The following is a 25,925-nucleotide window of genomic DNA, read 5'->3' as shown; positions in this document are numbered from 1 at the left end:
AAATCCTTCCATTGGAATGGCACAGGGTACAGTGGGATTCATCACTCCAAATCACTCGTTTACAGTCATCCACTGTCCAGTGGCGTGACTCTTTATATCACCCCAAGTGTCACTTAATGCTGACTACAGAAATGTGTGGCTGATGAGGAACTGCTTGACCATTGTACCCAACTTCTTTTGACTCCCCATTCACAGTCACTGTGCTACTTGGCCTGCTAGTAACACTTCAGAGAGGACGAGTGGTTCCTTTTCCTAATTTCTTTCAATTTTTTACAACCATCCTCCGCAATGCTCAAAGGGTGCTGTCCGTCAATATATAATGTCTGCCTGGTGGTGCTTTAGCTGTGGTTGTTCCTTCGCATTTACAGTTCACAATCACATCACTGACAATCGACTTGAGCAGCTCAGAAGGGCTGAAATGTCCCTGAGAGATTTGTTACTCAGGTGACATCCAATGAAATGCTCGAAGTCACTGAGCTCTCCAGACCAACATATTCTGCTGTTACTGCTTTTCTATTGGATAGTGTATGCAAAATACACACACACACACACACACACACACACACACACACACAGGAGAAACAAAGAAAGCAATGATTCTAATTGTGATGCTGCATAAGCTAAAGCAATGAAATCCTATCTCATTCCTTAAAGTTTTTCAAAGGCTCTGAGAAAGTAGCTTAGACTATAGTCTCTTTTTCCTGAGAATAACCTCTTTTTAATGTGTCAATTTATCTTCAGTAAATCTTTGTGTGTAGATAAATCTGTTTTTTATCTCAAATATGTAAGACTTAACAAACATAAGATCAGACAGGACTATTTTTGTAGAGGTCTTCATCTTAATAGTGGCTTGATGCAGCTATCCTTGCTAGTCTACCCTATACAAGTCACTTCATCTGTGCATAACTAGAGGAACCTACATCTACTTACTGTATTCACATCTTGGTCTTCCTGTAAAATTTCAGTTAACCACCCCCCCGCCCCCCCACCCACCCACCCACCCACCCACACACACACACACACACATACACACACACATACTACCACAACCATTACCAAATTAAATATTCCTTAATACCTTCCCATTCTTTTGTAGCACAACATTTCAAAAGCTTTTATTCTCTTATTATCTGAACTGTTTCACTTGCATATAAGGAAATGCTCATTACAGTTTCAGAAACAACTTCCTAATTCTTAAATTAATATTTGGGATTAACATATTTCTCATTTTCAAAAAATATTTTTTTGCTATTCCCAATCAGTATTTTATATGCTTTTAATTTCTATCCGTGTCAGTTATTTTGCTGCCCAAATAATAAAACATATCTAATACTTTCAATGTTTTATTTCTAAATCTAATTCCCTGATTATCACCTGATTTCAACTGGCTCCATTCCATTACCCTTGTTTTCCTTTTGATGCTGTCCATCTTATAATATCTTATCAAGGCACTATCCGTTCCAGTTAACTCAACTTCCCAACTCCTTTTCTGTCTCTGATAAAATTATGATGTCAATGGCAAACCTCAAAGTTTAACAACAAAGAAAATCCCTGGACGGAATAATACATAAAATAACAGAAAGGCAACCACTCACCTATAGCTGACTGATGTCTAGCACATAGCTACATGCAACAGAAAAAAGTAATTACACTAGATTTTCAGCTCTTGCTCTTTCTCTAGAAAAAGTACATACACACACACACACCACCACCACCACCACCACCACCACCACTAACAACAACAACAACAAGCCAGACACCCAAATGCACATACCCATGGCGACATTGACTGTGGATTATCGATTGTTGAGAGCAGTTCCCTGACAGGTGGAAACCTGACTGCGCAGCTGTCAAACATACTGCACACCACTACACAAATGACAAATGACTTCAACAGCCGCTCACTCTCTTCCAGCACAAGTTTCTCTGAACTTCGCATGTGGATATTGTCTCTCCAGCATATCCTGTGCTCTCACAAACCCCCTGGCCTAAACGTCTGCTAACCTATTTCCTACTAGCTCAGCTTGCCTATTCCCATCTCTGTTCTGTCCACACCGCTTCTTCCCTGTCCAGATTGTGCACTGCCTTCTCCCACCATTCTCTTCCTCACCTCCACCAAATGTGGGCATTCTCTCTCTCTCACCCCCTACCCCCCTTTTCCACCTCTCTCCTGTTCTCTCTCTTCCCACCCTGTCTCTCTCTCTCTCTTATCTCCATGCTCTCCTTTTCTGCCTTCCACCCCGCGATCTCCTTATCTCTACCTCTTTTCTGACCTATCCTCTGAAATCCTTTTGGCTTGTTGTGGAGCAGCTGAATCATCTGTCGAAAGGCTTGCCTCACACTATACCGCTATCCCCTCCTCACCCTGTCCATTTGTCACTACCCCCTCCCCACCTCCATCTGGCAGGCTGCTGCTCTCAATAATTGAAAATCAACAGTTAGTCTTGTCATGGCAAAAGGTGCATGCGATTGAGTGTCTGACCTTCTCTATATGCCACATACCAGTCAGCTAGAGGTGAGTGTTTGCCTTTCCTTTATTTTGTGCATTAAACCTTGCAGCATGTACTACTTCTTCCTTAATTTCAATTCCTTTTCAAAATTTCTCCTTTACTGCTTGCTCTATATACAGAGTAAATAACATGTGGAATAGGCTACAACCCTGTCTCACTCTCTTCTCAGTCACTGCTTCAGTTTCATGTATTTTAACTCTTATAGTGGCAGTCTGGTTCCTGCACAAGTTGTAGATAACCTTTTGCTCCATGTATTTTATTCCTGATATCTTCAGTATTTCAAAACATAAAGGATTACACGAAGGAAAAAATATTCTTTTGGTGTGTTCTGTCATTAACTCAACCTTCAACTGTGGGGATCACATATTTCATGTGACACTCATTGTCAGTGGAAAGTGTCATTTTGTTTTCCATTAAAAAAAATTAAAGTGGAGTTTTATGTACCCATTTGATAGAGCAGTTACAAATCAGTCTAGTGTACAAGGAGAGAAAACCACGGATAATAAGCAGTACTCCAGCAGCAACTTACATGCCCACAATGTCCAATACTGCCAAGCAAGCAATGTTACTAAGTTGTTAATGGAATACTCATTATTATTCTTGTCTTACTTTCTCTATCAACACCCATCAACAAAACAGGTACGACACTAGACTAATTTGTAACTGCTCTATTGACTGAGCACATAAAATTCGGCTTTAAAAATACTTTTGTTTGTAATGGGAAACATGGCTTTCCATTGACACTGGCTACCACATGAAATGTGGTGAGCAAGTACTTTTATCTGTGCTGACTTCAGCTACACACTGTGAAACCTAAACTTATGAATCATAATTTCTGGGCAGTACTTGCCCTAGAAGAGAAAACATTTAGTACTGCCGATATACACACACACAAAAGTAAGAGCAGCTTACAGAACTATTAGTTCCTTCCCCAGAGCTCCTCTGAGTGACCTGACCTTCCATTTTAACATTCCTCAATTTAACCTACTCTCCTCCCCTAGAAAGCCACTAATTGTTCTGAAAGCTAGGGCAGTGTTGTGTACTGTTACAATGTGTCTAAGGGCAGTACTAAATATTTCGCTTCCTGAAGGTATATAATAGCCAGCAATTCTGTCTCATAATTTAATGATGCCCTTGTTTGACTTTTTCATCTGATTCAACAAGAATATCGTGCAGCATTGGTAACCAAGCCAGTCACAAAGTGCTCTTTAAGGATCATGGGGTTCTCATTCAAAGTACATAATAAAAGTCAGAATCACATGAAGAGTGACACAACTAGATCATACGCCTGGTCTCTATTGTGTCATGTCTTTAATCATTAATGAGTCACGTCCAACAATGTGGCCAACCTCCTGCAAATACACTATTGTTTGTGTGATTTGATGAGTTCTTGGACTCTAACTTAAATATGTTGATTTTTATGGGCTGCTTGTTTCCAAACATTTGTAAGTGGTTTCACAGACAAAAATTTGAAGTAACAAAAACAAAATAAAGGGATATTTTAAGCCATCCAATGGCAGCCAGTATAGTAAAATGTTATTTTTCAAAGAATTTGTGATGGCTGTGAACCCTGTTGGAACCGAAAGTCCATGATAATATAATTTTGACTTGCTCCAAATGCCTGACATTCTCCCTCATCTTGGGATCTGTAGAACTTGTTGTATGACTAAGTGAAAGAATGAATTCAGCTGTCACAGACTTTCTTTCATCAACTGTAGTTTTGGTTCGAAAATCTGCAATCTTTTTCGTAACAGCTCAGATTTATTTAGTGAAAAATGGGTATCAGTGTTATATATTCCAGACATTTTTAATTCTTATGTGCCTTCTTAGAAACTATACAGTTCATATTACTGTAAACTTTCATGTCTTAATTTCCTCATCCTTTGCCTTCAAAGTGATTCATAAGGAATGAAAAATCAGAGACTTGCCATGGCCGTGGGAAATCACATTTGGATGTCTGTGTGGTTGTGTATGTGTACTTTGCTAGAAAAAGAGCAAGAGCTTGAAAGCTAATGTGAACGCTGTTTCCTGTTACACGTCCCTGCACTCCATGCATCTGCCTGCTGTGAGTGAGTGGTTGCCTTTCCCTTATTTTACCTACTGCTCCATCCATGAATTTCAATTACCGCCATACATCAGTTATAGTTTTCTTATGTTTTGCATTTCTCTATAACAATGAAATTAATATGAAAAGTAACAAATCAAGGTGTGATAGATGTAATGGACATATACAGTAACTGTGACAGAGCTGACAAGATTAAGAATTGTTTATGACTGAGATCCAGTATTAATGTATTTCCACTATCGTGGATAGTATTATGCATCCTGGATATGGGTGCACTTTTTGATATCTGGTGTGTCTATTGCTTTTTGTCCAATATATTTAAAATTTACATTCTAATAAAATAATAGTAAATTCCAAATGTACCATAAACAATGGAATGAGCAAATAACCAGTCATCATTTAGTGGAGGCACTGAGTAACAGGCAGGCAAATAATCAAGAGCTGTATTCTCAGTTTAAGAACTTGTGTGCTCCTCCTGAGCACACAGCCACTGATCTTCGAGTTATTGCTTATATGTGAATTGCTTACAGTGAATTTTGGTCTTTACACGTTCAAAATTTATATACTGATAAGAATAAATGGTTGGGTAAAACAAAGTGGGATATTCATTTTATTGACATACATTTGGATTCTGACTTACTAACACACACACACACACACAGATATATATATATATATATATATATATATATATATATATATATATATATACTTCTCTTTTATTTCAGTGTCTAAGTGTTCTTAACAAGCAATGCTGATATTCTACAGTAAAATATGTGTCAGGGAAGATCACCATTGCAAAAAAAAAAAAAAAAAAAAAAAAAAAAAAAAAAAAAAAAAAAAAAAAAAATCCACTTTAGAATGTTTGTTTTTGACTATGTTAGTAAAAATTGAAAAGGATAAACACCTCACTACATTATCTTCAAAGGAACAAGCAAACAGTTAGGTAAAGACAGACTGCTTGTCTTATAAACAGAAAGCTGTACACATGCATAGCACTATTGCTTTCCACACATGCTTAATTTACAAGACAAGCAGGTTTCACAGTAAGCAGTATAGGAAACAATGAAGAAAACCACTCTAAGAGTTCAGGCAGTACAATATCCAGGATAGTAAACAGATATGCCATGAGCAGTCAATACTGGGCACAAAAATCATTTAACTTATTGTAATACAGGTCTGTTTTTCCTACCTCTGTATAACATGTAGTGATTTTATGTGCTAAAAGCACTTACAAAAAAGTGCTAAGATTTCTATTTCAGCATGAGTCAATGAGAAATGATTTCAATTCAGGAAGATCTAGTTTTAGTACTGACACTGATAGGGAATGAATCAACTGCAGTCTTGGTGAAGGAACAAATGCTACTCTTAACAAAGGGTAGCTGGCTCAGTATTTGAACCACCCTTTCCAGTGATTTGACATTAGTGTAGCACGAAATACCTCAGCTGAATCAATGCCAAGGTTCTGAGACATTTATAGCACACCTGATACTAAACTTATTCGTATCAACAAAAATAAAGACAAAGACCAGTGGGGCTTACCAGTGGAGGATGCACTGTTCTTTTAAGTTACTCAAGGAAAATGTATCCCTTGTTCAGAGGAAAAATAAACGTGAGTATTATTAATTTGTTAATTACATTTGTGACTGTTACACAACTATAATACTACCAAAACATTGAGAATTTCTCCTTTTTCTGCCTGACCTCTTCAAGTGACATTATATGGTGCATATTCGAAAAGACACAAACAAAATTATTGCAGAGAAACCCCACTTACTTTACTACACAAAACATTTAGTAATGTGAATGCAATTCAGAGTGAGTTTGTAGGTTTAAGGAAGTTTATGTTATGCTAAATACACACATATTTCCAAAACACAAGGGTGACAGCAATTGATACCAAACACTGAGAAATGACACACAGGGTGAACATACGAGTAACGTTCAGTTAGAATTCTAACAATGAAGTCCCAAGATAATTTTAACCCTATGGGATGTATCATAGGTTTTAGCTAGTACCTTGGTAGAGAATGCAGTGACGTTTGTCGGAAGCAGGCAATGACAGCTCGCTTCCTCTGCGTGGAAACAACTGAACGATAGCTGCCCTTACTTAGTTGTTGAGGGTGGTCAATCTATACAGGGAAATAATAAAGTGGCGCCGTGCTTAGGTGTCTATCTGTTCAGGCCAAATACCACTTGCACAAATAGCTGCTACATTCATTCACATGCTACCATTCCAGGAGCTTTGAGAATTTCTGTCTCGTCAAACATTTTAATTCTAAAAATAAATATAATCATCAGCTTTTTTTACTATGTAAACTTGCGTTATAATCTCAAACCAGGTCTTGAAAATTTTACCATCACCACATTTAAAGATATGAATGAATACAGTGCTTTGTTTTATTAAATAGTAAACAAATATTATAATCTGAGCAATGGGAAGCCATATACAATGGAGGCACCATTGAATGAATGCATTCAATAGCTAAATGTGTAAGTGGCTTTCAGTTTTAAGGCAACTAACATCAAACGAAATGGATAGCCACTTTTTTTATTAGATCTGTATTGAAAAATAAAATGTAATGGAAGTGCAGAAGTAAATATATAAAAAGCAAAACTATAAACAAGTAAGAATGCTAAGGATCTTTAATCAAATATGAGCAAATAATTCTGTTATCTTACATGGCTGAATAGTAGGTAGGAGCTGCAATCCAGTTTGCAGAGAAAAATACTTAATGAATGTAGCAGTTACAGTGTACAGTACAAATGAGCCAGCTTACCATATGAAGTCCGTACAGCACTTTTGACATGGCAACTATCCTCTCTACAACGTCTTCTACTTTTGTCGGTTTCCCTTCTTCTCCATTTTTTTTCTGTCCGAGCTTGGAGTAAAGGTAATGCTGCCAAGACATCTCATCAGCCGGATCAATTTTATCTGGAAGTGTAAGCTGTATCTTGGCAAACTCCAATATCTCACTTTCAGGGAGCTTCTGTAATTGACCGGATAATGTAAATACATATTGTCACAAAACAAAATGCTGCAGGTACAAAGTTACTAGCATACAAACACATACACACTGCTAAGAATGACCCCTCCCCCCTGCTAAGAGGAAGGGGGAAGTAAAAGTTAAGGAAATGGTGTTGGTGAGAGTACAATAAAAATTTTAAACTGTCAGTTAGGTAGCCTGCAACAGCTGTTTCCTTTTGCTAAGGAACATCTTAATTCCTGGTGTGTGTGTGTGTGTGTGACTGCAGCTTACAGGCACACAATGCCAAGGTTATCAGCATCCTTACACATATTAAAAGAAATGAATGTGGATAAAATGACTAAAATTGCTGTCACACAGTGCAGAGGAAACCTATAAAATGATTCGTCACTGACCCACACAATCACTCTACCTCATGGGCCTTAATACAATGGAGAAGGGTAAAGGTGCAACACATGAGATTAAATCAGAAGTGAAACCACACAAGGCTAAAAGAAATGAACAAGAAAATGTGACAGGCTGACCACTTATGAAAAAGACATGGGTGAGTCAGTCACCCTGTAACACATTAAAAATACCCCCTTAAAATTTTAGGAAACAAACTGGACAGGTCACAAAACCATACCACTAAAATCAAACTCACACCATAAACTGGAATTCCTCCTATATTCCTGAGGTTCTTTCTTCATTTCGGAAGCTACGCAATGTAAGAGTGGCCGTATGTCTAGTTTTGATACTGTGTTGTTTTCATCAAAATTTTTCTTTTGTATTCCAGCACAGTATTCAAGCATACAGGCAATAAGTCATATCAAAGGACATGCATGAGACAAGTGTTATGTAAGATCACCTCTTTTTTATTTGAATCATTTCATTCTGGAGATACAACTTTACACAATTATAATCATATAAAATTATCCCATTGTTTACCTTTACTTTCATTGCTCCTGATGACTTGGGTAAGAGTATATGGATAACCAGTAATGCTGAAATGAACTGTGAAAATATCAACTAAAACTACACTTTACTGTTTGCTGCAAGACACTAAAAATTATTACTCTGGGAAAGTTTACATAGAGATATGTTGTATAGAAAACAGCTCTAACGACAGAGGACTCAGAAAAAGGAAAGCGCACAAGAAAGAGTGTGTAAATGTCAAACAATTGTGCACATTCAGAAATACAGCATCTGAATACACTAGCAGGCTGGAAGTATGGAGAAGTAGCAGTTACATACAACCACCATAAATAGTGTGGATGAAAAATATTGATGATCAAATTATAATTCAAGAGGGTATGGATAAACTGGAAATGGTAGTGAACAGGTTGCATCAGGTACACACCAAATATAAGTTTAAAAAATTCAGCTTCTACTACTAACATGATGGTCTTCTTGGGGAGGATCCACTTTGATAAAGGAAAGTCAGTGCTACACTAACACTGAAGCAAATATCACATTTCCACAACCTTGGGTGTTATAGTCTAAAAAGAAGATTGTTTACAAAGCACTTGCATGACCCATCCTAGAATAGTGCTCAAATGTGTGTGACCCATACTAAAGTGGACTAACAAGGGATATTGAACATATACAAACAAGTCCAGCGCAAATGGTCACAGTTTTGTTTAGAAGAGAATCAGACCCTTGAAGATAGGTGACAGTCATACCAAAAAACGTACTTATGAAGTTTCCAGAACCAGTATTAAAAGGTGAATCTAGGAACATAGGACAGCTCCCTATGTATTGCTCCTGCAAGGACACAAACATAAGGTTAGACTAATTGCAGTGCATATAGATGCAATTAAACAATCAGTCTTCCCATTTTTCTAGTGCGAATTAAATGAGAAGAAATCTCAATATGAGGTGCAATGGAAATTAACAACTGCTACGCACTTCACTGTGGATATATGATAGCAGATTAAACGTAGATATGAACTGTGAAGAGAAGAAACCTGTAACTAATAAGTCTAACAGCTACTGAGGATATGTGATGCAACTGCAAGAACTCACAAAAATGAAATTCTACAAGATGATGGCAGTTTCTATGATACTATGTGGAATAAACACAAAAATTTGAAATGAAACTGCTTAGATATGTCAAAGGCTACAGCAGAGAAGATAAGATAGTAAATGACTGCATACTAAGGAGAAGAACTAGTTCATCATTACCATCATCATTTATTGGTCTATTCCATGATTTGGTACATTGTAGGAACAACAGTAACCATTTACCACACAGATGAGGTACTAAGTGGCCGACATGCACATAACCAAGGCTGATAAGAAAGCTAAGCTTTCAGAAAATGTCATTCTTTGGAACTAGATGAGTAGTCAGATAGCTCTGAAAACGCATTAGCTCTGAAGAGAGATGCCATCCAAAAGTGTAACAATATTTTCTATCTTATTTATGTGCCTGTCAAATGCACAATGCCTCAACTACACACTGAATGGTTACCTTACTCTTTCCATTATCAGTATTTCTCTGGGGCTTTCTAGTACCATATTTACTAATACAGTGTTCATGCTATGATAACAGATAACTGAACATGATTAAATAGAATGCCATAGAGAATATTTTCCAAGAAAATACTGATCACTATTCTCCAGGTGAGAACTCAGTGAGCTGGCCAACGGCAAGGTGGCTAAACCAGAACTATCTATCCCATCCAGAATTTCAGAAGGCAGACCCCCAGGTTTCAGTATAGTTGTAACTTATCAAAAATATTCACAGAAGTGTGTACTGCATTGAAGGAAAAAAACTGTTATCTTATGAACAACTAAGTTTAAAACTTGATTAACATAATGAAAAACTTACCTTTAAGAACCTGTCTTTGCAGTGCTGCACTAATTCTTGTTCCCTTCCAGCAAAGAGGTTCAAGCCAACTGGAAGCAAGCGTTTCAGGCAGGCAACCATTAAACTAGCCTGCAGTTCCTTGTCTTTGTCTCGCTTCTTATCACGGTGCTTCTTCTTTTTCTGTTTGTAAATTACTTGGTAAGTTCAGACAGTATGAACTGGCCACACAAGAGGTTCCGTTTCACAGATATGAAATTGCCACTTACCTTGCTGCCACCACCTAGCTGAGACACATCAGAAACTACTGCAGACCGCCTGCTGGCTGTGGGCATGATGAGTACCATGTTGTCTATCTCATTTGCTGAGATGAAGTTCTGCTCTTCACGCATGAAGTACTGTAGGGGAAGAAGAAAATAAACATTTATTTCTTGAAGAATCGTATACACCAGATAGTTAGCTAATGCTTTTCTTTTATCTGCATGTTAGTTTTGTCATAATGTCTATAAACAAATTAGAGTTTAAGTCATTTTTCTTCAAATTATATCCTCATTATAACTTTCTACATTGCTTAGTAAATCTCATGCCGAAAGACAGATTTAGGTCACTAATATTTCCTCCCTGACACTATCATTTGCATAGCAACATAATAAACATTTAGTGGTAGTGCCTGTAGCTTATTGTTCATTCTGACTTGATAACATGTAGAAACTCCTGTTCTACACCTTGTTGTCCAACTTTTGCCTGTTTTACACAATAAAAGACCCAATGCTTTAAAAAAATTAATGTATCTATATATTGTTTTACAGAAAAAAATTTTCCATATCATTATCAGTGTACAATTGCCAGTCATGGCAATGTGTGTTAGATGCTAATAAATTTCTCTTTTTAAGAAATTTTTCTTTTTGCTATAGCCAGTCTACACTTTATGGCATCTCTATTTTGGCCATCATCAGTTATTTTTCTGCACAAATAACAAAACTCATCAACTATGTTCAGTGTCCATTACCTAATTTACTTCAACTACATTCCTTTAGCTTTTTTTCTGACATTTATCTTATAACCTCTCTTCAAGACAGTGTCCATTTCATTTATCTGATCTACCAATTTCTTTGACATCTCCCACAGAATTACAATGTTATCAGCAAACCTTAATGTTTTCATTTCTTCTCCCTGAGCTGCAACTGCCTTTCCAATTTTATACTTGGTTTTGTTTACTGCTTGCTCAATGTGCAGATTAAATAACACCAGGGAGAGGCTACAACCTTGTCTCACTCCTTTCTCAACTGCTGCTTCTGATTTAACCTAACCTTCCCTTTCATGTTCTTCAACCCTTATAACACCATTCTGGTTCTGTACATATTGTAGATAATTTTTTTCTCTCTGTATTTTATGCCTGCAACTTTCAAAATTTCAAAGAACTCATTCCAATCCATATTTTCAAAAGCTTTCTCTAAATGTGCAAATGCCGTAAATGTAGGTTTGCCTTTTTTTAGTCTATCATCTAAAATAATTAATAGGGTCAGTATTGCCTTACATGTTCCTTCATTTCTTTGGAACCCTAACTGATCTTCCCTGAAGTCAGTTTCTACCAATTTGCACATTCTTTTGTAAATGATTTTTGTCAGTATTTTGCAAACATGAATTATTAAACCGATAGTTCAATAATATTCACACCTGTTAGCACCTGCCTTCCTTGGACTAGGATTTATTACATTCATCTTGAAGCCTGAGGATACTTTGCTGATCTAATGTATTTTGTGTAACACATAGAACAGTTTTGTCATGGCCAACTCTCCCAACAATCTCCATAATTTTGAGGGAAGTCATCTACTCAAGAAGCCTTGCATTGACTTAGGCCTTTCAAATTTCTGTCAAATTCTTTTTGCAGTATGCAGTCTCTCATCTCATCTGTAACTGCTTCCTCTTACCCTTCTATTATACAGTGTTCAAATCTGCAGCCTTCCTTTTTGTGCTTGTTATGGGCTTGTCATCTGAGCTCTTAACATTCATACATGGCATTTTCGTCTTTGACACCCTACTCATGAAGAAATATACCAGGTTCGTTGACAACAAACAATTCTAAATTCTTTGTATTAAGCTATCAGGCATCACCCAACTGGGAACTAATTACAGGTGGGGTCCCACAGGGCTCCATCTTAGGGCCCCTACGTTTTCTTGTGTATATCAATGACCTTTCATCAGCAACATTACCAGATGCCAGTTTGTTTTGTTTGCCAATGATGCAAACATTGCATAAAATAGCAAATCAAGTGTAGTCTCAGAAAGATCGGCTAATAAAATATTTGTGGACATTAATCACTGGTTCCTAGCCAATTCTTTGTCACTAAACTTTGAAAAAACACACTATATGCAATTCAGAACTTGTAAGGGGTGTCCCACGAATATATGCCTAACAAGCAGATAGAAGAAGTGGACAGTGTTAAATTCTTGGGATTACAGCTTGATAATAAATTCAACTGGAAGGAGCACAACACAGAACTGCTGGAGCATCTAAACGAATCTCTTTTTGCAATGCAAATTCTGTCAGACATAGGGGATATAAAAATGAAAAAGCTGGCATACTACACCTACTTTCAATCCATAATTTCATATGGGATTATTTTTTGGGGTAATTCATCAAGCCAAGCTAAAGTTTTCCGTGCACAAAAAGGTGCAATAAGAGTCACATGTGGTGTGAAGTCAAGAACATCCTGCAGAGGCCTGTTTAGGGAACTAGGGGTACTAACTACTGCTTCCCAATATATTTATTGCTTAGTGAAATGTTTCATTAAAAATATGTCACGTTTTCAAACCAACAGCTCAGTTCATGGAGTCAATACTAGAAATAAGAAAAATCTTCACAAGGATTTAAAGCCATTTACTCTTGTGCAAAAAGGTGTGCATTATTCAGGAACACACATTTTCAATAACTTGCCAGCAGCCATAAAAAGCTTAACAATATACGAAGTACAATCTAACTTCTGCACCATTTCAGTGTAGTAATGTGTTCATTGTAAATAAGTATTGTAGTAGTTCTAATATATGTTTATTACATTATAAATAAAAAAAACATTTTTTTTTAAATTTTAAATTCAGTGCACTAATGCAATCTTAGTAAATGAGTGTTGTAAAATGATTCTTTCATATAGTGTTCATTAAAAAAAAATTTTTTTTTGCATCATTCCACTTGGAACCTGTAGAAGGTACATCAGCTTATTTGTTTTAGTTGTAAATATTTCTCATGTATTATTGTTTTTCTTACATGTTATACATCCTGGAGGACCTCCTCACTACAGATCAATAGGAATGAAAGTAAATCTAATCTAACCTAATCTTTGAAGAGATTCATACAGAGATTGGGATCAGTGATCATGATACAATTGCTGTAGTAATGGCACTACAATATAAAGGATTAGAAAAGTCTATATATTAAGAAAAATGGATAAGGTGAAGATTATCTCTTTTCTGAGGCAAGAAATATGAACATATTCAGGAATATTCTTATGAAACAATGCCTACAGTATAAGAAACTATCCAAAGCATAAATCCACTGAAAAGTAAATGTTAATTGAAACACGCTCCCAGAAAGGCAGTCTGTGAAGCCTGCAATAATTATGATAACAAAATGAAATCAGAAAACTTGTCTTGAAACCCTACAAGAACTTTGCGATGTTTTAAGGCTGTCAGTGGCACAAAAATTAAGGTCCAGACACTTGTGGAAGAGGTAAAAACTGAGATAGAAAGTGGCAAAACAATGGCTGAAATGGTGAATTGTTCCTTCACAAATGAAAATTCAAAAACTGTTACTGTAATTCTACAGGCATACTGCTTAAGATGGACAAAGCAATCAGTACTAGAGGTGCTAAAAAGCAACTTAAACAACAAAAACACTTTAAGGTCCATGGCTCAAATGAGTCCCTGTCATGTTCTATGCAGAAGTTTCAAAGGAACTATTTCCACGCTACAGCAAAATTTTCTGCAGATGCACTGAGTAACATTATGTTTCCTACCACTAGAAAAAAAAGCGTAGATCCCCCTCGTCTACAACGAAGTGTGTGCTGCTAGATTTGTTACCGGCTGGTTCAATCAATACACAAGTATTATGGAAATACTGCATGAACTTAAATGGGGATTTCCAAAGGGAAGAAGACATTCTTTTCTGGGAGGGAAGAAGACCTTCCTTTGACAAAACACTTTTGAGAAAGTTTAGAGAACCGCATAGACAAGAGAAAGTTAGTGCACATATGTGCAGTTTTTTAAATTGCTCCAGATCAGTGAGACTAGATCTGACAGGCAATGCCTCCACATTAGTGGGAACTGAATGGCTTCAGATCAGTGGGCCCAATCCATTACAGATACCTGCAGAAGCAGCCTGTGGTTTTGGACCGTTGCAGAAATCCACTTGTGTGGCCAGCTATTCACAAATCACAGACAACATGTTGATGAAATGAGACAATGGTGATCAATCCATGCAACAGACAACTTGTTCCAATACTCTGAGAATCAATAATAATGAAGATAGGTAGCAAATCACCATAAAGATGATTGCTGAGCCAATCAGAAAACAAGAGCACATACACATTCACACAATCACTCACACACAACTCATGCACACATGACTGCCATATTTGGTCGCTGCGTCTACAGTCTCTGAGAATCAGATCCAAACAAACCACTCCTCATGCCTCCCTGCCTGTTGTCGATAGCTGCTAGGCTAGTGACAAGACATGGTGGCAGCAATGATTGCAAGCTGAGGGGAGTGGTGGGAAGGAGAGAAGAAGTAGTGATGAGGGAGAAGAAAAGTGGCTCATGTACTCAGATGCACCCTGCCAGCAATGATGCATGACACCCCAGTAAACAAACCATTTCTCTGATTTCCCTGACACGGCTGAAATTCCCTGATATTCCCAGATGCCCCTGATTTCCAGAACCTGGGGCAATCCTGGATATATATGTAGATGCAGATGGAAAGGGTAAAATTTATCCACAGAACTAACAGCTTCTGTCCCTCACAAATATTTGTAGCAGAATTCTAGAACATATTCGGAGTTCAAACATTACGATTTACCTGGAACAAAATAACCATCTCCACAGAAATCAGCTTGGGTTTCAAAAACATCAATCACATGAAATTCAACTTGCACTCTTCACACATAATGTCCTCAAAGCAATGGACAGAGTAAACCATGCTGATTCAATGTTTTTGGAACCTTCACAAAGTTTTTGATTCATTACCAAACTGATCACTTATCAAGAATTTTTTCTATGGGATATCTAAATAGCAAAAATGTTTATATTCAGTCAATGAATTTTAAGACACTACTTGTGATATGAATCACTTGCACATCAACTGTAAAGTAATCCTTATCTATACAAAAATGAAGGTTTAGCTTTCTGTTTGGAACATATGATCTAAAAAAGGAATGGTCAGATTTAGGTGCAGTTTCTTGCAAAATGCTTGGCATTGTCTGGAGAAGGCTTGCAGCTACATAGCTTTTCCAGCAACAACATAGTGGTTTTTTGTTAAAACTGTGAGAAAGACAATGCCGCAATTCTTGACAATTCATTTCTAAATATATGGTGCGATTTCTGTAAGGTCTCACATGCTGGTAGTCCTGTTAATAGTTTGTTTAACAAAAGTGAGTAGCCTATGCAATAATTTTCATATGTAAGCAGACTAATTAGTTTATCTGACTGAGTTGCAACTTTATACAGTTGTTGTTGGTTTCTCTGTGAAAATAACCAAATGTCATAAATGTGCATCAACTGGTAGATTTACCAGCCAGGAATGAAAAGGAAAGTGATTACACGCTTCTCAAGGAAGCAAGGCTTACTAAGCAGAGCAATGAATCAGATCATTTACGGGTTGCTCAATCACATGGATCATGCACAGCAATAAATTTGGCTGATCATTTATGTGCTACTTGATTGCCTGCACTGGAATCAGCACGGCAGTGAACAGTTAAGAGTGGATGCAGAATATTTCCATGCTACTAGATATCATCAGAAAGAGCATACTGATGTAATTCTTAGATAAGTATTTGAGTGCATACTTCCAATAAATTACAAAGCAACTGAAGAGGCACTGCATGGATGTGTGGCATTAGTTTGTAAATGTATAAAACAGTTACAAGATGCAACAATTGTACCATGCAACATATTTTGTAACTGTGACAATAGTATGAAAAGGACAGCTTGCTACTCACTATAAGGATGACACATTGACTTGCAGACAGGCACAATGAAAAACTGTTACACATTGAGCTTTTAGGCAAAGCCTTCTTCAGAAAAGATAACACATACACACATTCACATACGCAAGCATCCCTAATGCACACATGACCACTATCTCTGGCAGCTCAGGCTGGAATGCAGCTGTGGCACTAAATGAAAGCAACTATCTGGAGTGGGGCAGGGAATGGGGAGATATAGCAGGTTACGGGTGGGGTGAGAGAAGAGTGCTGTCTGGCAGAGCATGGCAGGACTAGAAGGTGGTAGGACAAGGCCTCCAAGCACAGAATTGGGAGGCTGTGGGGGAGGGGAGGTGGCAGAATCGGGAACAGAAAAGAAGAGTAGCAGAGAAGGGGAAATGACTGGTGGGAGTGTTGGCAGAGAGACGCATGCAGTGAGAGAGACGAGAGATGGGACATGAATGGTGAGGAGGTAATAGAACAGAGGGTGCGGAAACTATTGGGTGGAGATGTGGTGACAGTACGTTACTATAGGTTGAGGCCAGGATAATTTTGAGATAACTCCTGTCTGTGGAATTCAGAAAAGCTGGTGGTAGAGGGAAGGATCCAGATGGCCCGGTTGTGATGCAGCCATTGAAATCCAGCACTTTATGTTCAGCTGCACATTGTGCCACAAGGTGGTCCACTTTAGTCTTGGCTGCAGTGTGGCGGTGGCCATTCATCCTGATGGACAGAGGGTTGCTAGTCATACGAATATAAAAAGCTAAGCAGTGATTGTAGCAGAGCTGGTATATGACTTGGCTGCTTTCATAGTGGCTCGACCTCTAATGGGGTACGTTAGGCCTGTGACAGCACTGGAACAGGACATGCTTGGAGGGTGGATTGGGCAAATCTTGCACCTGGGTCTTCCACAGGGATCTTTGTGACAAGCGGTTGGGATTGTGAGTGGCATAGGGATGGACTAGGATGTTGTGGAGGTTGGCTGGGTAAAAGGGCATGATGATAGATAATCAAAGACCTGATGAAGAATGTGGTTCAATTGTAACAACCTGGAGTGGTATTGGGTGATGAAGCTATAAAGTAGTGCACCCTTTCCATCCCTATGCTACTCCCACTCCCAAACCCTTGCCACAGGGATCACATCCCCTGAGAAAGACCCAGGTGCAAGACCTGCCCAATCCAGCACTTACTATTACAGTCCTGTCACTGGGTTATCATACCCCAGCAGAGGCTGGACCACCTGCGAAAGCACCCACGTACCAGTTTCTCATACTGGTATGACTGACAACCAGCTGTCCACCTGGATGAGTGACCACTGCCAATCTGTGTCCAAGAACAAAGTGGAACACTCTGTGGCACAACACGCAGCTGAACATAACATGCTTGATTTCAATGGGTGCTTCACAAACTGGGTCATCTGATCTTCCCCTCCATCACCAGCTTTTCTGAACTGTGCACTTGGGAGTCATCCTTACAACATGTTCTGCACTCTTGACGTTATCCTGACCTCAACCTACTGTAACCTACTGTCCCCACACCCTCCACCCAACAGTTTTTGCCCAGTCTGTCCTACCACCTCCACCTGATTCACGTCTCTTCACCCTCACTGTGTGCCACTCTTTACCAATGCAACCACCAGTCTTTTCCCTTTCTCTACTCCTCTCCTTCTTCAGTTCTCCGGTCCCACATTCTTCTCTGCTCCACAGCCGCTTGACACTGCACCTGGCAGTCTTGTCCTGCTGCCATTTAACCCATGCACACTCTGCCAAGCAGTGCTCTTTTCTCCCCCCACTCATATCCTGCTATCCCTGCCTCAATGCAGACTGCTGCTTTCATTCAACACAACAGTGCTGCCATAGATAGCAGTCATGTGTGCATGATGTACACCTGCTTGTGTCACTGTGTGTGTGTTTTCCTTCCTTTTCTGAAGAAGGCTTTGGCCAAAAGCTCAGTGTGTAACTGTCTTCTCATTGTGCCTGTCTGCAACTCAATGTGCCATCTTTAAGTGTGTTGCAGTCTAGTCTTTTCATAATGGACTTTCCATGTTTGTTTGATAATATTAGTTGCAGTCTCAGGGTTTTTGCAGGTGATGCAGATATCCCCGAGCAAATTATTTATGGTAAAAATAGCAATAACATCCAATTAGATCTTGATGAAATATAAGCTTGATGCAAAGACTGAAATTATATCTTGTAGAAAAATGAAAATTTGTGCACCTCACAAAATGTAAAAGTGTAATATCTTAATGAGTCATAACTAGAGTGAATCATGTCACACACATATTTGTAGAGAAATGAACAAACATATAGTTTTAGTTGTAAGTAACGTAAATAGCAAGCCACATTTCACTGGTAGGAGTCGGGGAAACTGGCATGTTTCTAGAAAAGGAGATATCTTACAAAACACTTGCATAGCCTGTACTTAAATGCTGCTCCAATTTATGGCACCCATCTTAAGCTTGGACTAATAGGGGACATCGAGCATATGCAGAGATAAGTGTTGAAAAATGTCACAGACTTATTTCATGGGCAAGGGAGGGTAACAAATGTTGAAAAGCCTTAACTGTCAGTCACTCAAAGAAAGATGCCGTATGTTTTGTGAGAACCTATTTATGAAACTTCAAGTACCATCTTTCCAGGCACAAAGTACCAACATTCTCCTGTCTTCTATGTATCTATCCCACAGACACAGAGCAGATAAAATTACACAAATGATAGTTCACACAAAGGTGTATATGCATTCCCATGGTCCATCTGTGAAAGAAATGGGCCACAACTTCAATATATTACAATAAAAAGTACCTCCTGTCAGGCACTTTACAGTGATTCACAAAGTATAAATGTAGGTGTGAACATTATGCAATTGACGAATTTCAAAACAACCCGGATTATGCAGATCCTTACTTTCCATGTTCTTTAATCTCTTTCTTGCAATCACAAAACAATATAACTATGGTGTCCTCTGCAGAAGAGCGAACTTCTGCCTTTTTGATATTGGACAACTAGGTACATTCCACATTGTGCTGTGTAGAATTCAGAATATTTTACTGAATTTTTCTAAAGTCAACTGCCAATCATTGCAGAAAATCACACCAATTGTTGAAATATATGATAGATTGAAATCACATGGCCATCCTGCATGACACAGGAAACTCATTTTTATCGAAAGGTTCTCAACCACCTACCTATGGACAATATATAAAATTTCACTCTTTCCAAATGTAGCTAGCAAGGAAACTGCGGGAAAAGATCTGATTCAATATTTCTTATTGATCTGACAGGTCAGCAGTACATACTATGTGGCTACATCATTGGGGCTACCTTGATGATACTTCATACTCTCTTAGTCAATCTATTCCAAAAATACCTGGAGTGGAAATATACACAATGTATAGGATAACATAACATGGATAAACAGATACAGCCACATACAATGTCCTCCTCAACTGTCTGACCTGTTAGTATCTTTTGTAATTACCGTTTTCAGAACACAAATTACACTTTATTGACAGCAAATTAGTAGTCTTAACATAATAATTTATATTAAGAAAGTATTTTACTATTATTTTCAGGATAGTAATGTAAGCATTTTTTTCCTTCTTAGAACAGGATTTGAGGACAATCAATGCTTGTGTTGTACTGCATTTACAGTGCAGATGTAGATGTATTTTTATTGACTACAAAAGCATCTTATGCATTAGACATTTCATTTAGAATGCAAAACTCAGCTTCTACAATAACCATTATATTCTAGCACTTAAAGCTAAATGTATGTTTTTGGTAAATATGTCACAGAAAGTTTCGCAAAGTTTTATATACAATCATTTCTAAATATCTGATGGAATTTGAAGACAGATGCAGGTTACCTGAGATTTTGACCATGTGTTAAATATTTCGGCTACATGGTTATATAAATCTTCAGCTTCAGCGACATTGTGTCTAAGCCAATGATTTCTTTGCAGATCCACGTACTTTATAAGAAGAGGGTAAAAAGCATATATGTCTCGCACAAGTAGATGCCAGTCTTCTTGAATTTGAGACTCAATCTGAAAGAAAAGTGATTATCAATAGTAAACTTAATTAGAATCCATAAGTATTTTTTCTTTTACTACATTTTTAGGACTGAAATGTAAAATAATGCATTGATAGTGATAGAATACACTCAACACAGAATTAATAAGCTGCTTCACCATCTGTGATTACACATTTATCAGTACAAATTAATTACTTTGCATACATTATCATTATACAGAATCAAGTCCTTTCTAGACAAAGAAACTATCCTGTCACCTGCTCAGTTCGGCTTCCAAAGTAAGAAAGCTGCAACTGATGCAATACAAGAATTTCTAAATCATGCACTGGAGCTTGTGGAACTCCCAGCCATAGGTATCTTCCTAGATCTAACAAAGGCCTTCAACATGGTTAATCATAGCATACTTTTGCAAAAGATGCATTCCTATGGAATAAGAGAAAATGCCTATGACTGGTTTAAAAGCTATCTGGAAGATCGACAGCAGTATGTCGAATTAAATGAAACTAAGCTCTCAGGTACAGCTAGCACTGTACATTCCTCCATATGTACCATAAAGCAAGGAGTTCCTCAGGGCTCTGTCCTGGGCCCCTTGCTGTTCTTACTTTATATAAATGACCTTCCTCACAGCCTACCAGACACAAAAACCCTTTTGTTTGCTGATGACACCTCTGTACTCATATCTGCGCCCGAACAAATTCTCCAATCTAATATAGATAGGACCACAGATCAAATAAGTCGATCGCTTCAAGGAACAGGCTGCTTCTTAATGCAAAAAAGACAATTGGAATAACCTTACACACTGCCCAAAACAGAAATCCATTACTACCAACTATATCACTGGAAAAAAATAATGTTTAACTTGAAAATGAAATAAAATTTTTGGGGGTCTCAATTGCTGATATGCTCACATGGAAAAGGCACATTGACGTTACCAGCACAAAACTTAGTAAAGTATGCTTCATGATTAGATCAATAAGGAATGTCACTAATACAAGTACCCTAACCACAATGTACCATGCACTCTTTCACTCTGTACTTAACTACAGAATCATCTTCTGGGGCCAAAATTCTGATTCCATTAAGATATTCAAACTGCAAAAGAAGATAGTCAGAACAATTATGTTCAAAAAACAAAGAGACACTTGTAAATCATTATTTAAGAAACTAAATATTTTGCCCCTCCCATGCCAATACATACTAGAATTATTATTCTTTACCAAAAAAAGTATCAACAAAATTAGCAAAAATATGGATTACCACGATTATGACACAAGATCAAAAACCTCACTAAGAATACTTCCCCACTCAACAAAACGGTACAGTGATGGTGTCAAGTGCATGGGAATAAAATTATATAACCATCTTCCAAATTTTATACAAGAAATCCAAGAAATAAATAAATTCAAACAGACGGTGAAATCTCTTTTAATAAAAGAGTGCTTTTATACCATCCAGGAATATTTGGAATCAAAATTGTCTTAGTGCATGATAATGTATCAAAGCTGAATGTTATTAAGTCAATTTTGTCACATCATGTAACAATTCTCTGTAAAGCTGTAACTTTAAGTAACATAATTTGTAGGTAATGTAAAATAATCATTCCTCTGTGTTCTTGTTTACTGTTTTACACTCATGTAAACTGTATATTTGTATTGACCTATCCCATATCAGTTGTACAAGCCATTGTACTGATTTGATCTACGGGACAAATAAATAATAAATAAATAAATAAATAAATTATTGAAGCTGGGAGAGCAAAACAACACTATAAATTTATTTTCTTCAATATCTTTAACCTGTGACATCAATACTGCATGAGATGTTGCACTTGCTAAGAAGCAAATTCACTGACAGAAAAGTTACAGGTTGTGTTGGAAGTGATGACACTTACACATTTAAATTTTAAACTAATGCAAATACAAGAGACATTTAGTTCTTTGTTTATGCCTGTAGAGCCAAAACAATATACTAATGTGGAAACAATCTGAATTCAATAAATTTGAATAGCACATGGAAGAAGTAACTATATGATCGGATGGTTAATTTCTGATGTTATACAGATATCAAAACCTCTTAAACTATGGTCTCATTTATTTACAAGCAAATTTTCATTTAACAAGTTATCAACCACAGAACCAAGCTGTCAATAAAAGCAAGACAGAAAATAGAGACATCAGAATATTCATCAGTATGTTAAACCTAAGTTTATGACAACTCCTTGATAAATAATGAGATATTCAGAAGTCTGTAAGTATCAACATCTAATTTCTGTATACAGGGTAAAGAAAAATGCTGTACTTGGTGGTCATGTGATTCCTCAACCCAGTTCAAGACAAAAGTGTATCTAGCAAAACCTAGTCCTGTCAATAGGTTTAATGTAAATGCAATTTAAAAAATGAGGCTCTGGTAACGCTGTGCCAATTGTCCCATTAACTCAGTGAGATGATTCAATTAAAGCATCAAATTGTTTCCAATTAACACCTGTACAATGTGGTACTTTGTGTATTTATTTCTGTTACTGTAACTTTTATTTAAACATTAAAACATAACATGAACTTTTTACAGATGTAAACAACCACTTCATTTTGTCTATGACATGAATAAAGTAAATAGAAAATAATAGTGGATATAGTAACATTGCCTGCATCCAATGAGGTACAATGAGGTACAAAAAACATGACAGGTAGGCTACACTAGGTTGTAGATTATGTTATGCACAATAATTCCATTCTGTATGTTTGATGTATGAACTGTAGATTAAAACTGAAGAAACTGCAAGAGGAACAAGACTTCTGGTCACGTGAATACAGGGTTATAAATACAAAATCAAATAGGGGTAATGCAGGAGTAGGTTTAATAATGAATAAAAAAAATAGGAGTGCAGGTAAGCTACTACAAACAGCATAGTGAACGTATTATAGTGGCCAAGATAGACACGAAGCCCATGCCTACTACAGTAGTACAAGTTTATATGCCAACTAGCTCTGCAGATGACGAAGAAATTGAAGAAATGTATGATGAGCTAAAAGAAATTATTCAGGTAGTGAAGGGAGACGAAAATTTAATAGTCTTGGGTGACTGGAATTCGACAGTAGGAAAAGGGAGAGAAGGAAAGATAGTAGGTGAATATGGATTGGGGCTAAGAAATGAAAGAGGAAGCCGTCTGGTAGAATTTTGCACAGAGCATAACTTAATCATAGCTAACACTTGGTTCAAGAATCATAAAAGAAGGTTGTATACATGGAAGAATCCTGGAGATACTAAAAGGTATCAGATAGATTATATAATGGTAAGACAGAGATTTAGGAACCAGGTTTTAAATTGTAGGACATTTCCAGGGGCAGATGTGGACTCTGACCACAATCTATTGGTTATGAACTGTAGATTAAAACTGAAGAAATTGCAATAAGGTGGGAATTTAAGGAGATAGGATCTGGATAAACTGACTAAACCAGAGGTTGTACAGAGTTTCAGGGACAGCATAAGGGAACAATTGACAGGAATGGGGGAAAGAAATACAGTAGAAGACGAATGGGTAGCTCTGAGGGATGAAGTAGTGAGGGCAGCAGAGGATCAAGTAGGTAAAAAGACGAGGGATAGTAGAAATCCTTGGGTAATAGAAGAAATATTGAATTTAATTGATGAAAGGAGAAAATATAAAAATGCAGTAAATGAAGCAGGCAAAAAGGAATACAAACATCTCAAAAATGAGATTGACAGGAAGTGCAAAATGGCTAAGCAGGGGTGGCTAGAGGACAAATGTAAGGATGTAGAGGCTTCTCTCACTAGGTGTAAGATAGATACAGCCTACAGGAAAAGTAAAGAGACCTTTGGAAAAAGAAGAACCACTTGCATGAATATCAAGAGCTTTAATGGAAACCTAGTTCTAAGCAAAGAAGAGAAAGCAGAAAGGTGGAAGGAGTATATAGAGGGTCTATACAGGGGCGATGAACTTGACGACAATATTATGGATATGGAAGAGGATGTAGATGAAGATGAAATGGGAGATATGATACTGCGTGAAGAGTTTGACAGAGCACTGAAAGACCTGAGTCGAAACAAGGCCCCAGGAGTAGACAACATTCCATTAGAACAACTGACGGCCTTGGGAGAGCCAGTCTTGACAAAACTCTACCATCTGGTGACCAAGATGTACGAGACAGGCAAAATCCCCTAAGACTTCAAGAAGAATATAATAATTCCAATTCCAAAGAAAGCAGGTGTTGACAGATGTGGAAATGACCAAACTATCAGTTTAATAAGCCACAGCTGCAAAATACTAACGCAAATTATTTACAGACGAATGGAAAAACTGGTAGAAGCCAACCTTGGCGAAGATCAGTTTGGATTCCGCAGAAATGTTGGAACACGTGAGGCAATACTGACCCTACGACTTATCTTACAAAATAGATTAAGGAAAGGTAAACCTACATTTCTAGCATTTGTAGACTTAGAGAAAGCTTTTGACAATGTTGACTGGAATACTCTCTTTCAAATTCTGAAGGTGGCAGAGGTAAAATACAGGGAGCAAAGGCAATTTACAATTTGTACAAAAACCAGATGGCAGTTATAAGTATCAAGGGGCGTGAAAGGGAAGCAGCGGTTGGGAACGGAGTGAGACAGGGTTGTAGCCTGTCCCCGATGTTATTCAATCTGTATATTGAGCAAGCTGTAAAGGAAACAAAAGAAAAATTTGGAGTAGGTATTAAAGTCCGTGGAGAAGAAATAAAAACATTGAGGTTCGCTGATGACATTGTAATTCTGTCAGAGACAGCAAAGGACTTTGAAGAGCAGTTGAACGGAATGGACAGTGTCTTGAAAGGAGGATATAAGATGAACATCAACAAAAGCAAAACGAGGATAATGGTATGTAGCCGAATTAAGTCAGGTGATGCTGAGGGAATTAGATTAGGAAATGAGACACTTAAAGTAGTAAAGGAATTTTGCTATTTGGGGAGCAAAATAACTGATGATGGTCGAAGTAGAGAGGATATAAAATGTAGACTGGCAATGGCAAGGAAAGCGTTTCTGAAGAAGAGAAATTTGTTAACATCAAGTATAGATTTAAGTGTCAGGAAGTCGTTTCTGAAAGCGTTTGTATGGAGTGTAGCAATGTATGGAAGTGAAACATGGACAATAAATAGTTTGGACAAGAAGAGAATAGAAGCTTTCGAAATGTGGTGCTACAGAAGAATGTTGAAGATTAGGTGGGGAGATCACGTAACTAATGAGGAGGTATTGAATAGAATTAGGGAGAAGAGAAATTTGTGGCACAACTTGACTAGAAGAAGGGATTGGTTGGTAGGACATGTTCTGAAGCATCAAGGGATCACAAATTTAGCATTGGAGGGC

General features: G+C 37.5%; 1 protein-coding gene across 1 annotated transcript in view; it reads right to left on the bottom strand.

The window, feature by feature from the left end:
* The window catches only part of LOC126236010 (ryanodine receptor), a 702,826-nt gene that overhangs the window by 138,294 nt on the left and 538,607 nt on the right, over positions 1-25,925 (bottom strand). Inside the window, exons 72-76 of the mRNA XM_049945018.1 lie at positions 20,407-20,586; positions 10,617-10,745; positions 10,372-10,530; positions 7,356-7,565; positions 6,595-6,707 (exon numbers count right to left, since the gene is read on the bottom strand). Of these exons, the coding sequence (XP_049800975.1) occupies positions 6,595-6,707; positions 7,356-7,565; positions 10,372-10,530; positions 10,617-10,745; positions 20,407-20,586 (791 nt within the window). The remainder of the gene's footprint in view (positions 1-6,594; positions 6,708-7,355; positions 7,566-10,371; positions 10,531-10,616; positions 10,746-20,406; positions 20,587-25,925) is intronic.

This window comes from Schistocerca nitens, chromosome 2 (genome assembly GCF_023898315.1).
Source record: "Schistocerca nitens isolate TAMUIC-IGC-003100 chromosome 2, iqSchNite1.1, whole genome shotgun sequence".
Classification (NCBI taxonomy): domain Eukaryota; kingdom Metazoa; phylum Arthropoda; class Insecta; order Orthoptera; family Acrididae; genus Schistocerca; species Schistocerca nitens.
This window is presented reverse-complemented; position numbering and strand designations above follow the sequence as displayed.